Source organism: Pelobates fuscus, chromosome 1 (assembly GCF_036172605.1).
Source record: "Pelobates fuscus isolate aPelFus1 chromosome 1, aPelFus1.pri, whole genome shotgun sequence".
In the NCBI taxonomy this organism is placed as follows: Eukaryota; Metazoa; Chordata; class Amphibia; order Anura; family Pelobatidae; genus Pelobates; species Pelobates fuscus.
In genome coordinates this window covers 446,490,538-446,506,045 of record NC_086317.1, presented here as the reverse complement: position 1 = coordinate 446,506,045, position 15,508 = coordinate 446,490,538, and the positions used below count along the sequence as shown (strand labels likewise).

Sequence of the window (15,508 nt, the reverse complement as noted above, 5' to 3'; positions counted from 1 at the left end):
CAATCACATCACCCCCATCAATGTTATGCTTCTTTCCATCAGGCCAATTACATCTACCTACCCACTGGGAACATATACTTTATATCTGGGGGTCTACTAGCTGCTGTGAGGAAGCTGTCTTTGTGTAGATACCCAGGCCATCTCTCTAGATTCCGTTTTCCGTATAATTTTCCACTTAGGGGTGTAATCACTTTGTTTACCAACGGTTTAGAGATTAATGGCTGTGTGTTGAGTTATTGTGAGGGGACAGCAAATTTACACTGTTATTCAGGCTGTACACTTATGTGGCGGATTAACCACTGTTTATTGTGTTTTCCTAAAGATGTGTATATACCTTTAAGAACCAAGTATGCCCACAGCGCCGCACGCACGCGGGCAGGCTCGCACGCGCTGGATTGGGGTTGACGTCATAGCGCCCGAGGTTCTGAGGATATGGCAGCGATGGCCGCCATGTTGACTTGGAATCCATAGGAATGCAGGAGGGAGAGGGGGTATGATGCCCTGCCTGGCAGCATGGGATGGTCTTATATTAATAGGGTTATTCATTAAAATGAGCATTGTATGGACAGCACAGCCAAGATGGCGGCCCAACGCAGACCCCAGCTAAAGGGAACAAGCATCCAGCCGCAGCCTCAGCCCACAGCAACCGTGGATCAACTTTGTGAACGCTTCTGGGCAATACTCCGCAACCGAGGAGCAACACAACATCAAGCGATGAAAGCGGTGGCCGCGTGGATCCGCTCTGCCACCAGGCGCCGCCATTACGGAACGCTACCGCGGACCCCCAAAACAGCTACTTGCGGGGAAAGGGCAAACGACCTGCAAATCGGGAAGCAACTACTGGGCACGCGGGCACTAACACCCATCCCCACACAAGCGGAAAAAGGAGCACCACGCTGGCCCCACACATAAGCACCTCGCAGGACCCAAGACAGAGAGCCCTACACGACAGGCGGCTACCCTCTACAGAGTCAACCGCATACCAGCAAGCTGTGAGTAGACACATGCCACAGCCCACAGAGGGTCGTGCTCCTACCTGGAAGTGACAAGGAATACATCGGCTCCCACGGACAGTGCACACAACACCAACGCCCAGATGACCGGGAGGCAGTAAAGCTGGATACTGGTGGGAGACGCAGGTGGAGAGCCCCTCCGCGGCCCATGGGAGGGAGAACCTCGACTACTGAACACTCTATAGGGGCACCGGGACTTTGCCTGACTGGCGTGGGCTGAATAAAGACTCACAAACTGCCAGCCTCGAGGACTAGAGTCATTAGTACATATTAACCCACTAACACCCAGCGGTATTACCCTCATTTCACATGACTCTAATGTGTTTGCTTCCACCAGAACATATCCTCTGCAAACTACCCATTATCAAAGTTGGATATGCTTGCTATGTTTAATGTTTAATGCTTACAGGCGTAAGGGCACCCTCCAGCACCAGGGAATAAGTAATAGACCTTCCCTCTCTCATGTAGAAAAGGGTCACAAGCAGGACCTTAACAAAACAAATGTGTTAACGCTTGAATGCCTCACCCTAACCTACCTTGGCACGTTTTAGCCTATATCCAGCAACCTATTAGCACCTACCACACGTTTCACAAGCATGTATATTTCGATGTTAAAGTGTATTTTATAAACAGTGCAGTGAACTAGACCCGTAACGTACGCCACTAGCTGACACTCTGTTACCAATCGACTAACCATAGATGTAAGTGTGTCTATAACCATTATGACTCTTCTGTACGCTAGTTATTTTAGCTAAATCTTACTCTGACGGAATAACTGCTTAGTCAAGCTTGCAAACTATAAACATTGTGCGAATTACCATGCCACTGTCTAATCTATGTGAACTCTACGATACGCTGCTGTGGCGTTAGTTGATATGTTTGTAACCTCCCGCACAACAAAAAAAAAGAATTAAAAAAAAAAGAACCAAGTATGTGTATGCTGTATAGGTTCCATGCGAACAATAGCGTTCGTATGCTGGCGGCATGAAAAACCGCCAGCATTCATACAATAGTTTCACGAACAGTGAATTTCAACACTGTTCGTGAAACGAACAAACTACCGAAGGGAGACCACACACAGGAGGTCGTGTGGCTCCCATTAAGTATTACAACATTGTTGCAATCGGTAATTACCGACACGAATACGGCCGGACTTCTAAGCTTTTCGGGAGCCCCGGTCCTTCGGTAAAATGGTTCCCTAAAGTCAATCGGTAGTTTGAAGGTAACTTGAATGTAATGCTTGTTTCGTGCGGCGTTCGGTTATTTATGCTGGGATCTGAGCGGTACTTCCACGAAATGTGCGCTCAGACCCCAGCTATCTACCGAACGTTCATTCGTTTAAATAAAGGGAATATTATAAAAGTTATGTGTTTTAATGTGAAATGCTGGTTCTGCTGCACGGAGGGATAATCCACTTAACTGTATATTTTAGTGGGAGTATCCCTCTCGTCCAGCAGTGCCTGATGGGAGAAATGTGCAGAATTCCCCTGTTATGTCAGTATGGAAACCCCTTGCATAAATACTGGAACTGTGAATAAAGACCTCAGTTGACTCCCAGCCTATGTGTCGTCTAGTTCTTGGGAAGGAAGGATTTTCGCAACGTTACCGGGATTATTGTCTGCTGTATTTATTTGCCTGGATTATTTTATGGGGTTCCTGTTACCCAGCGGAGATACTGTGGATTATACTACCTCTCCGCTACAACTTACTACTTTACATTGTAGCATAGTGTCATTTCTTTAGTGTTGCCACATGAAAAGATATAATATAATATTTTCAAAAATGTGTGTACTCACTTTTGTGAGATACTGTAGTGTTGACCTTTATCACTAACTGTAGTGTTTGGGGTTTCGGAAATTCCAAATCTATAAATAGAATTTGATGTTGGTAGCCAGTAAAAATAAATAATAATTAGATTAAAGGAACACTATAAGTATAAGAAAACAAACATGAATTCCTGATGCTATAATGTTAAAACCACCATCTGGCCACCCCTGGCTTCCCTAAATATAGTACGGTCTTACTTGTTTTCAAATCTGCAGCTGCTGCCTCTGGCCCTTATCTACCTGCTGTCTGCTGACATCATAAGAAGTGGTGGTCTGAGCCAATCACAGTGCTTCTCCATAGGATTGACTGAGACTGTCAAGGATGCAGATCAGGGGCACAGCCAGCACAAGCCAAAAACAGCCCTGGCCAATCAGCACCTCCTCATAGAGATGAATTGAATCAATGCATCTCTATGAGAAAAGTTCAGTGTCCCCATGAAGAGGGTGGAGACACTGAATGGTAGTGCTGCACAGTGTGCAGCACTACTCCAGGAATCACCTCTAGCAGCCATCTGAGGAGTGGCCAGTGGAGTTATCACTAGGCTGTAATGTAAACATTGCATTTACTCTGAAAAGATAGTGTTTACGGCAAAAAGCCTGAAGGTAACGATTCTACTCACCAGAACAAGTACAATAAGCTGTAGTTGTTCTGGTAACTATAGTGTCCCTTTAACAAACAAAATTAAATACAATAAAATAAATATTTTAGTCATTTTACTACATTATATATAATATAGTATACTATATATGTAATATATATCTAATATAGTAAATTATATATAATATTTTCCATATTAGCAAAACATACAAGTGTATTATATATTCTTTGATGGCTCTATACAGTGGGGCCAGCAGTTTTATCTTAAATGGAATATTTATCTTGAAAACATTGCTGCTAATTTTACTCTTCATTATAGTACAGTACTTTAAGAACAATGTAAAATTAAATCCATTGTACCTTGGGGAAATAATTGACATCTTTTTTTAGCTCATTAGGCTTAAATACTGGAGTGTGCAGATTTTAGCTGCGGCAAATCTTAATTGAAACCTACAATTGGTCATCCATCTACGTTTTGATTAGTGTCAGCTGAATCTTAATGGCTTATGTAGCAGGGTCTCCATACATGAGTTGGGTGGGGTGTTTAAGTCAAGACTTAATTTTTACCATTCTGCAGATAGCCAGCGTGAGTTTGTTGATGAATGACACACACATCACACATTGCATGGTTGCTGGATAGTCTGCATTAGACGTGATCAGGCTGGCAAGTCTGCATTAGACGTGATCAGGCAGGCAGAAATAAGTCAGGCTGAACCAGCAACTTGGAATGAGAACAGGACTGGTAAAATATATAATCAGGAGCAGACCAGGTTGTTAACATGGTATCAGGCTGGACTTGGCAATATTCATAACACTATAGCATTATGTGACCATCGCACGCTGTAAGAAGTAAAATAGTTATATGCCTTTTAAACTCTCTCTCTGTGGCTGGTCCCACTTTCATGGCTGAGATTATCGAGATCGATGATCTCAGCCAATCCAATGCTTTCCCATAGGAACAGATAACAGGTAAAATTGGAAACAAAATATGACCTAAATCTAGCAGATGAATAATTGTAATCTAAATCAACTGGATATATGATTTTTAGTTTCTTACTGTGAGCAAATATCTCAAATACGGATGAGAAAATGGCAGCTTCTGAATCACTATTCGGTTCAAAATATAGAGACTTTAATAATTTAAAGGATAAAAACCCTATATAATAGGGATGTGCATGCTCAGCACTTCCGAAATTCAGGACTTTGTTTCGGTTTGGCACTTGTGAAATTCGGGACTTCGGCAATTCCCTAACCCTACCCTTACTCCTAACAATAACCCTACCGCTAACACTACCCCTAACCCGACCCCATAACCCTAACCTACTAGGGATTGGGTTAGGGTTAGATTCCTGTCATCATTCCCTTAATTTTACCTCCCTCTCCTGTTTTGCCACTTTTCAGAAATCCAAAGCACTTCAGCACTTCCGAAATTCAGCACTTCGGCAATACGGTTTTGTTCGGCACTTCAGAAATTCCGCAATTCGGAACTTCGGCAATTTGGTTCGGTTCGGCACTTCTGAAATTCAGCACTTCGGGAACTCGGCAATTCGGAAGCATCCGAATGCCCGAATTGCTGAAATTCGTCTGAATTTACATTCGGACTGAAACGAATTGCACATGTCTACTATATAATACATGAGCACCAAACTCTGAGACCATGTTTTGAATTATTTATTATTCTTGAAGATAGTCAAGCTCAAGTGTAGGTGTGAGAATATTAAATATATATATATATATATATATATATATATATATATAGTAAAGAATTATAACATGCCTGACCTAAATGGCCCCAATCCTTCCACACCACCGCTATGAAATTATTACTGTTGAGGCTGTGAGTAGGTCTGTCTCTTGGTGTCAAGCTGGGCTTCGTAGAACTGGTGTACAAGAACAGATAAAGTCACCAATTTGATGTCAGAGCTGTGTAGCTGGGGAACTATTTTACACTTTAAAGGGACACTGTAGGCACCCAGACCACTTCAACTAATTTAAGTGGTCTGGTGCTGTCTCCCTATTGCACTTAGTGCTGCAATGTTTACATTGCAGCTCCAAGTCGGCCCTTAGTGGCTGTCTAGCAGACAGCCACTGGGGGGCGCTTCCGGAATCTAAACAGACTTTTAGTCCGTTATCTGACGCTGGACATCCTCACGGATCCTCACGGACATCCTCATGGACTCAGATTTTCCCCATAGAAAAGCATTGAATGATGCTTTCCTATGGGGAGGTCTAATGCGCGCACGGAGCCTGATTCAGGTAAGTGGCTGAAGGGGTTTTAACCTTGTTTTCCTGGCACTATAGGATCCCTTTAAAAATACACACATGTATAATATGATGGCCTTTTTTTTTAAAAAAATGTGTTAATTTATGCATTGTTATAGCCAAAATTAAATGCCGCAAATGCGACAAAGTAAAAAAACTCAAAGAATGAGGTGTTAGAATAGTTTGGCTTTATTGTTGGCTCATCTATCTATCTTGTTTACTCATCTACAATTGAAACTGGATATTTTTGTGGATTTTACGATTGGCTTTTGGGCTATTTTATTCCTGGTTGGATTTATCCTTCGCATATTAAGTTGTTTGTGTGCTATTACACAGTTTCAATTTGCTTTTGTTTTTTCAAAATACTGTCTGCGTTTGGCAACTAATAGTGTGCTGATTTATTATATTATTTGTTGCTTTAGTTGTATGACTGCGTTATTGGCTTTGACTGGAGTGGTGACAATATTTCTGTTGTCCTTTGTGTTTCCATTTTCTATCTCTTGTTTTCTATCTTATTTTTTACAAAACTAACACAATAAAGTTATCATCATATCAGTTACAATTGGATGTAGCGTGTTTTTTTTTTTTCCTTTTTTTTTTTTTTCTTCTTGTCAAATTGCTAGCGAAAGCATAGATTCAATTATGTTCAATTATATATTCATTTAACCTTCTTCAGATTTACCACTTTGCTGTTGACATAGAGGTTAGGACTATTTTCAGCAATAGAACACCCTATCCACCATAGGAGATGCAAAAAAAAAATCCCCACAAAAGATTCCACCACGTGAGGAACAGAACTTGTCAATCCAAAAGCAGCTTATTCTACTAAGGAACTACATCTGCTAATGGAACTTATAGGTTTGACCCTACTTTGTCTGATTGTAAAGCCAGAGATTGACAAAATGTGACAAAAGGTGGAGCTTTTGTCAGAAGGCTGACGACACTTCTAATTCTTAGTCCACTTGTCAAACTTAACCCAGAACCTGGTGCATATGAACTCAAGGACATAGTTGAAGGCCTTCGCTTAAGGGTACAATCTATTCCCTGTCTGTGGGCACTCTGGTGTGTAAATGATGACTATCTTGCCGATCCACTGATGTGCAGTCAGTGTCAGCATAGACAAGTTCTTCAGAAGAATGAGTAAAAGGCTGCTCTTGGGAGAACCAGGATAACTACCTCCAGTCCAAATAGGAAGGGGGGGACATTGGTGATAAAACTATACCCAAGCAGACTGGCTGGCTTAAATGTAAGGGAGTGGCCACCTTAGTAGCTCAGTGCCAACCCGGACTAGTCCGTTATCTTGAGAATCTACATAAAAATGGGCCAAACCCCAGGAGAGAGATTCACATAAGGCACCAGCACTGCTGTGGTTTCACATTGGCTATTGAAATAGCCAAAAAAGATTACAAAAATATATATGTATGGTGTTTTACTGCTATGCATCCATCCAGCATAGCAATAAGGCCTCCTCAACTCTCCCCCCCCCCCACTCCCCTGTTTTATCTTATTTTCTATTAGTTGTGGTCTTTATTGTTTTTTTTTTTACTTTTTGGCATATTTTCTTGGGTCGAAGATAAAAACATCAAAGAGTGAAAAGTTAAGTCAGTTTAGTTTTTAAACAACCACTCCACACCTATAAAGCACTTCAGCTTGCTGACGTTCTTTATGGATGAGGGGCAGTTTATAAAAATGCAGAATTCTCTGAGCAAATTGGCACATTTAGAAATAAATTATTGAACATCCCCCGCCTATCAATCAGCCATACGTTGGCTCCCATAAGCTAACAGAAGTTGCAAGCACACTCTACTTGAGCGTCTTCAGAAAATCCAGTGCCTCTGCAGAACTCCGAGACTTCATAATGAGAATGTTAGTCTCTTCTGGGGTAAAGGGGAGGGCTTGCAAAGGCTCATTACATAAAAACTGCAGCTTTTGCAAGCTCTTTTAAGATATACCCCCGATGAATACACGCATGAAAAAAATAATTATTTAATTTATGTATTTATTCTGGCCAGATCCTGTTGGAGGGTAAGAATCTATATTCTATATCTATATGCACTGATGCTAATGGCCAATCAATGGAGTGGGTTTAGACTAGGGACCATGGGTTTCCCATGGTGCCCTGTTGGCTTAAGTTGTGAGGCTACTTACACCAGAGGTTTTCCCAAATGGATTTATAATTATTAGTTTTAAACTATTGGTCTAAGGAACTTGGGGACTCCCCGCTTGCTCACCAGTATTTATTACCCTCCACTCCATAAACCTAATTGTAAAAGAAGAACTATGGCCGTCCAGCGAACAACCATCTGGTTTTGATTAATCTCCACTCCAACACATACGAGGAATAGAAAGAGGGGGGTATTCATACATCCTTTGTGTGATCCCCAGTTGTCTACTAATTTGGGAAGAGTGGTTCACTAAATCCTCTATAGCTTGTTTAAGGGTCCAATATTTTTTTTTTAATAGTTTGGATTAGTTTTTTCGATGATGTAGTTAGGTTTCTGGTTAAATTGAAAATTAAAGCTCATTAACTTTTAAAAAATGTAGCACTAGTTTAAATGCAAAAAAAGTTTAATATTATAAACAATTATATTGCATTTAATAATCTATGTTAATAATGTTTGTATTTCTTTAAATTTGGTTGACATGTGTAGTCGTAGTTCTCCACTTTGTGAGTGAAGATGTTTTCTAAATGTTGCTTTCCTACTGACTATCTTTCAGGTTCTTCTATTGGTGAAAGTCTAATACCGGTAAAATTGTTGAGTTCTACGTCGGAATCAACAATGAAGCACTTCATGCGGTAAATCATTTATATTCCTACTTTAACAACTTTCAGCTATTTAGAACGTACTGTACAGGAAACATCCAAGTAATATGTGATTTAGAAAATTGGTAGGGTTTGTCCACTTGAAAGAACAACAAATAAAAGGACATGTCTCCACAAAGACTGTTTCAAGTAATCGTCCAAAGAAGATGGGAAGACTGCCCATAGTGAGAGTTTAAAAAGCTTCGGTTTGTTACTAGCTAAATTTAAAGCAACAAATATACATGTTGTTGTTAGTTTGTGTCAGCGTATGCTTGTTATATTGTTCGGCCTAGTTTATTGCACAAATTATTTCACTCAGTTTAGTTTTGTGATATATGCATGGTAATTGGTTATTTTGTCATGGTTTCGTGAAACGATGCTGGATGCCCTCATGCTTCGCATAAGGACATTCTGTGTCAAGCTCGCCATGCATGCACATTAGGTAACCCCATCGGCTTATGGTGACGGAAGAGAAGAGAGCAACCTAGCGCCAAGTGACATCGGCACTGAAATCAGGTAAGTAAAGGAAAGCTTTTTTTTTTAACCCTTTCATGGACAGGGGACCTGGGGGGGAGTGAAGGGGCGTTGGAACACTGTAGTGTCAGGAATACATTATTGTATTTCTAACTCTAAAGTAACTCAATGAAGTCATTCAAGCATTGTTTTATGTGTTATTCTATGAATAGGCTCAGATATAACATGTATTTCATTTTAAGCAGCATTTAGCATGCCTCTTAAATCACCAAAAACTCAAGTTCTAATTGTTAAAAACTGAGACTTAAATCCTTGTGTAGCAAAAAATGCTCTCCCCTCTGTGCTTGCAAAACATGACCTTTTATGCAGACCTTTTTAAAAAAGAAATTTTTTTTTTTACAATATTTATTAATGAATAATAGATTTGTGTCTTATCCTGGCCTAACTTAGAGAAACACTCTCTCATATTTTGCCTGAAAGCCTCCTGTAATCACTCTTACAAGACTGTGATCCTCAGGCACTTAACAGAGTGTTAGCCCACGCATTTTGCTAAACCATTGTAATATGATAAAACTTGCCACATACAAAGTACAGAAATGTCTTTACAGGTTCCAAATTCTCTTTGTACCAGATGTGAACATTTTTCTTTATGCAGCAAACCTCTCTACCTCTGGGTTTAAAACAGGGATAAGGAACACTCACAAGGAGAGAGTAGTCAAAGTCTGCTCTAACTTAGATGGCTTCACACAATAAGCAGGTGACTGGAGACTCTCAGTAATTTTTTGTCAATCTTTCTTTTATTGAGGCAGGAGTTGAATGGGGTACAGAATCGAGAAGAGGGGATGCACAGTTTTTATACAGAGTGGGATCACTTTGACACAGTAGTACATCTCCTTCAAATGGCAGCCTCATTTTATATTTTATATTAAGCAAACGTTCAAAAAGTTAATAACACGTGTAAATTAGCAGTTATAAAGGTAGTTTGAACTAAACGAGTATATTAAACATGCTTTCCAGAGAATTAATAACACATATATTACTATTTGTCGCTAATCTATAGGTTTAAAGTACAAGTCATGAATCAAACTTAGGGAATATGCGACATTAGGCTATTGGCCAAGTAGAGTTTAAATGTTAGGCAGGCTGAACCATTGCCTCTTGGTCACCGAGAGGCGCATAGTATTGATACTAAAACATAAAAAAGTACAGTGAAATTGCTAAGGCAAGCTTGTCATGTGGTATACAGCTATCTGGCAGGCAGCAGTCGTATATCAGTTAGGGCATGGTGACTGGCCTATCAATCTAAGATAAGATCTGTCTAGTGGCATATGCTAGATCATAGTTAATCTATGTATTCAGGCCAGGAAATACGTCTGACGCATGTGTGAGTGCATGTTTGTGGGTGCCATGCGAACTTCGAGTATATAAGGTTATAATATAAAACAAGATTTGAAATAAAACAACATTCCATATATTAGCTATTCGCTCAGTGTGCTACCAGGCTTGCATGTTTGCAAATTGTCATGGTCATAGGTATATTCACAGTTGAAGTACCTAGCGAGGCTACACATAGATCAATTGAGGGACTAAATTATATTCATTCGGTTACGCTGTTATTCAGTTATGTATGACAACTTAATGTATGGTCGAGCTTACTACGTTTGCAGGTACATGCAGTAAGCTGTGTGTCTCAAGATTATAACAAGAAATGAAATGTATATGGCTAGCCTATATTTAAACCTTCACACGGGGTTAGCTGTATCTTACATAGCTGAGTAGTGATGTCAGGTTGAGGCATACTAGGTTATCATGGAGAGACAAATTAATTACTGAACATATAAGAGGCAAAACAAAAGTATAAACATATGTAGAATGAGATATTAAACAATATAGTCCATTGCAAAAGGTCAGCTGTCCGAAATATGCTGTGTCGCCAGGTCATGATAGTCCCTCTCCGCCTATTCCTCTTGGTGGCAGTTTGTGTACCTGTTGCAAGTATTACTGTTTCAGTCCACTTTGCTCAGCCAATACCGGCTTTGGCAGCTTGACCGGTGGGCCAGGGATAGTTGCCGGTCTGGAGGCTGACCGCCTCGTGGTCCGGCGCGGTGTGCTCAGCATCGTTTCTGCCCGGGTTTTCCCGATTCCCTGCTCTCCGCCCGCTCCGACCGGGTGCTTGGTGTCTGGGGACCTTGTGTCTTCGGCCCGAGGCCTTGGTAGGGGTTCTTGCCACAAGTCCATTGGCCCCATCAACAGGGTCGTGGGCCTGAGGGTTTGCCGGTGCACGGCTGTCCCCTCGGGTGTATGGGTGGCGTGGGAGGTTTACCTCTAGACGAACCCCCAGCTCGGAAGAAGATCGTGTGGCCCCTTTAATGGCTGGGTGTGTTTGGCGGTGAGTCCGGGGTGTATTTAGGAGCTTGCTTGGGTTGATTACTATCTCCCCCTCGTGTTTGCCGACATGGTTCGGGAAGGCCTCGCCTAGGCTGCGTTTCCGTCGAGAGGCCGCCTTTGCCTTCCGTGGAGGGATCACCCACAGGTGGCGCCGGGTAGCCGGGCGGATCCAGGCCGCCAATTCTCTTATTCCTCGTTTGTAAGGCAGGCCCTTGGTATTGTGCCCCCTCCACAGGCGTGTGCATAGCTGGTGTAGGAACTCCAAGGCGTCCCTGGGTGGTTTAAGGAGTGTGCTTTGCGAGGTTCCCGCCATGTGGCTGGACCCGGAACATCCGAAGTCCAGCCTTGAGTGGGTAGGTGCAGTTGTTAGATCAACGTATGTCCCATTAGTGGGGACCGGGATAACCCCCGCCGGTCCATAGGGGGGGGAACGAGGGCACCAACCTTGTCTCGTATCTTGCTTCAGCAGTGAGAGAGCGGCCGTCTCCCTCACCGCCGCCATGCTCGTAGGCCGCAACCCCGTGCGGGTCGGGACCGGTGCAAAGATCACCTTGCTTGGTGTCTACACGTAGGTCTCGGTAGCCCCAGTCGTTTGGGAGTCGTTATGTTGCGGTTCACAGCCTCTGTTCGTCGGTAGTCGACGGTGTGCACGGTGGTAAGCAGGAGCAGCAGCGACATGCGACTGCTCCGTTCTGCGGCCAGGCCCCGCCCCCTCGACTCTCAGTAATTTAACCTCTCCTGTAAGAACTCCCCTTAGTCCTGTATCCGACTGCTGGCTGTGAGATGGGCTCAGGAACAGAGTATCGCTCACGTTTCTCAGAAAGTCGGGGTTATGCGGCTGGCGTGCGTAATAACTAAATGACACGTTTCGCCAATTAAATTGGCTGCCTTAAATTCGCCCTCTCTGCATCCACAGTCTCTATTTAAGCCTATAGGGTGTACCGCCCAAAAATCTGCGAATTTTGAATTCTTATTGGCTGCATTACAAGACTCTTATTTGTATAAAGGATTGAAATTGGCTGTCCCAATATAAGATCAAAGTACAAAATAGGAAAAAGGGAATAGACAAAAGAGTGAAACAATTGAATGTGATCCACACATGTATTGTTAAAAATACACCTTAAAACTGAAAAACTAAAAAGGACTAAAAACGTCAAATAGTATAGAACAGAAACAGAAAAGACAGTGTATACTCCAAAAAGACTGCAGGAACGGACTGTACTCACCAGAACAACTACAATGACAGTGTTTACATTAACAGTGATTACAAAAAGAAAAGCCAGATAAAAAGAAAAAAAAATCTATAAATAAATAATTTTTCAAAAAAAATTAATATATATAATTTAAAAAATATCATGAACAAACAATTTAAAAAAAAAAAAAAAAAAAAACCTGTGCAAGACAATTACTGTTATAACTGTTCTAACCATGCTAATGCTTTATGTTGGTCAAACCCCGCTGCAGCTGTTGGGGCGCAGCGGAGCGACATGTTGGTTGTTACCTATAATGTGCACAACAAAAATAAAGAATTGAAGGAAAAAAAAAAAATATCATGAAGTTTCATTAAATGAAATACATTTTTAAAAAAACGAGAAGTGAAAATAGATTAAAGGAGGAGCAGTGGGGAAGAGAGTGGTGGATGCCAATACATTCCATTTTGTGGCCTCTACCTTCCATTACGTGACATGCCTACTGACCACTGAAGACGTTTTTACTATTTACAGAATGGTGAAAGGTTGTGGCAATAAGACTATATGGCAATGGTGTAAAATGGGTGTGCAGTGTTATATGGTAAAACTTAATGGGTTACTATTCTGTGGATTGGGAAGTTACAGGGCTAATACATTATTCTCAACTTTCAAGATGGCTGACAAAACGAATGTCAGTCAGCTGCACATCAGAACCCAAACAAAGCACAGTGTACTGATTAAAAAGCTGTGTTAATTAATCGATAATTTGGTTAGACAGGCTCCACTGTAGCTAAGTAGCTGAAAATGATAACTCATGGATTAGGTGTGCTGTTGACTCAGACAATGCAATTATTTAGTCATTAATGATTGTTAAGTAGAAGGCGGTGTCACTGGAATGCAATTTGGACACATTCATGTTGAAATCTTTTGATACGGGGCGGGAGACAACATCTGACATACATAGGAGATGTAGGTTTTTCTTGCTTACAAAGCATCTTCTCAATGACTGTCTTTGTTCCTTTTTATATCAGTCTTGACAATGATAGTTGCAGAATCACACAAAATGTCACTTAGCACTAGTGTCAGTGTATCTACATGTAGAACTTAGAACTGTTTGAGTAATGTGTTTGCAAAACAACAGTTTTTCCTCTTAAAAACCCATAATAATAATGATGATGATAATAATGACAACTTAGAAGACTGATATTTAAAAGAGTTTTTAGTTTAGGAAATATAATAAACCAAATAGTGCAGCTCGGTAGGGGTAAGTCACTAAAATTGTTATTAGTGGGAATCCATAGTGTCAAATGTCAAAGTTAAGGCCAAAGTCATCTAAGTTTACAATTTCTTTACTTATAAAATTTATGTAAAAAACAGCTAAAAATTCTTATCTTGTAATACCTTTTTTTATTATTGGACTAGCAAAATTTTTTAATGACAAGCTTTCGGGAGAACCTCCCTTTCTCAAGTCTAAAGCATTTCTGAGCAAGACGGTTGTAAATATCTTGTGTGAAGATCACAGAGTGAGGGGGGAGAGAGAGAGAAAAAAAACAAGCAAACAGTGCAGAAGATGGTGCCTTTCAGACCGTATGGTAGCACAGGAATGAAAATCACCCCCCATGATAGTATACCATCTGCAACCCAAGGTATTACAAATGGAGTATGTCCAGGCTTTTTAGTAGCCACAAACACTGGTCAAAGTTAGCATTCTAATTTGTATGTGTGTGAAAAATGCAGACAAAGTTTGTGTTTAGCTGTAATTTTCCTCTTACTCATTGAATTATTATTATTATTATTATTATTATTTTATAATTTATATAGCGCCATCACATTCCGTAGCGCTGTACATTGGGTGGACTAACAGACATGTAATTTTAGACAGACAATTGGATGTACAGGAACAGAGAGGTGTGGGGTTCTTGAGGGAGTTGGGTATAGTGACACAAAGGGTAAAAGTAGGGGTACAAAGTAGGTTGTTAGAAAAGTATTCAGTCTTCGTAGGTAATTTTTGACAGTTGCAGGAGAGGAGTCATGGGGGTGGGGGATAAAAACCTGCTTACAGTTTAAGTGATATGCTTTCTTGTAGAAGTGAGTTTTCAATGATTTTTTTGAATGAGTAATGTACCCACACATAATATATATCGTTTTTCTCACCATTTAATGGTCTTGCTAAAGATACCATTATTTTCATCATATCATATAATTTACTATAATTTTTTTTTAAACACACTTTTTCGAACTTTGACCCCTAAAATCTGTTACGCATCTACAACCGCCCAAAAAAAAACCAATGCTAAATAGTTTCTAAATTTTGTCCTGAGTTTTGAAATACCCAATGTTAACATGTTCTTATCTTTTTTTTGAAAGTTATAGGGCAATAAGTCCAAGTAGCACTTTGCTATTTCCAAACCAGTTTTTTTCAAAATTAACACGTTACATTGTAATGCTGATATCTGTCAGGAATCCCTGAATAACCCTTCACATGTATATATATATATTTTTTAAAAGAAGACAACCTAAGGTATTACACTTGGGGTATTTTGACTCTTTTCATGCAACCATTTTACCACCAATCTATGCCAAATTCTATAAAAAAAAATGTACCATGATATATGCTCTGATCCTAATGATCGTAATTCCCATCTAAATGTACTTTCCCAATCTGAGACAGAAAGGCTGCAAACCAAAGACTATTACCAAACAAATCAACGCTGCTGTAAAAACTCCACGCACGCACCTGCTACAGTACAGAGAGAAAAAAATATCTATACGAGTGCCACTTGTGGTCACCTACAACCCAGCTTTTGAGGAAATACGGAAAATCATTAAAGACCTACAACCAATGTTAACAGAAGATGAGACTCTAAAAAACATTTTCTCTGAAACACCCATTTTGGCCTTCAGACAACCACCAAACCTCCAACAAAAATGAATCAACAGGAAGCTGCCCACTG

The 15,508-nt window shown here is 40.7% G+C and overlaps 1 protein-coding gene across 3 annotated transcripts in view; it reads left to right on the top strand.

Annotated features, from left to right (window-relative positions):
* The window catches only part of ELMOD1 (ELMO domain containing 1), a 136,686-nt gene that overhangs the window by 28,638 nt on the left and 92,540 nt on the right, over positions 1 to 15,508 (top strand). For 2 of the 3 annotated variants that reach the window (XM_063430210.1, XM_063430192.1), the window contains exon 2: positions 8,418 to 8,496. In XM_063430210.1, coding sequence (XP_063286280.1) covers positions 8,480 to 8,496 — 17 coding nt within the window. In that variant the 5' untranslated portion in view covers positions 8,418 to 8,479. Of the gene's footprint in view, positions 1 to 8,412; positions 8,497 to 15,508 lie in introns of those variants that run through there. The other variant, XM_063430200.1, reaches the window with a different exon arrangement.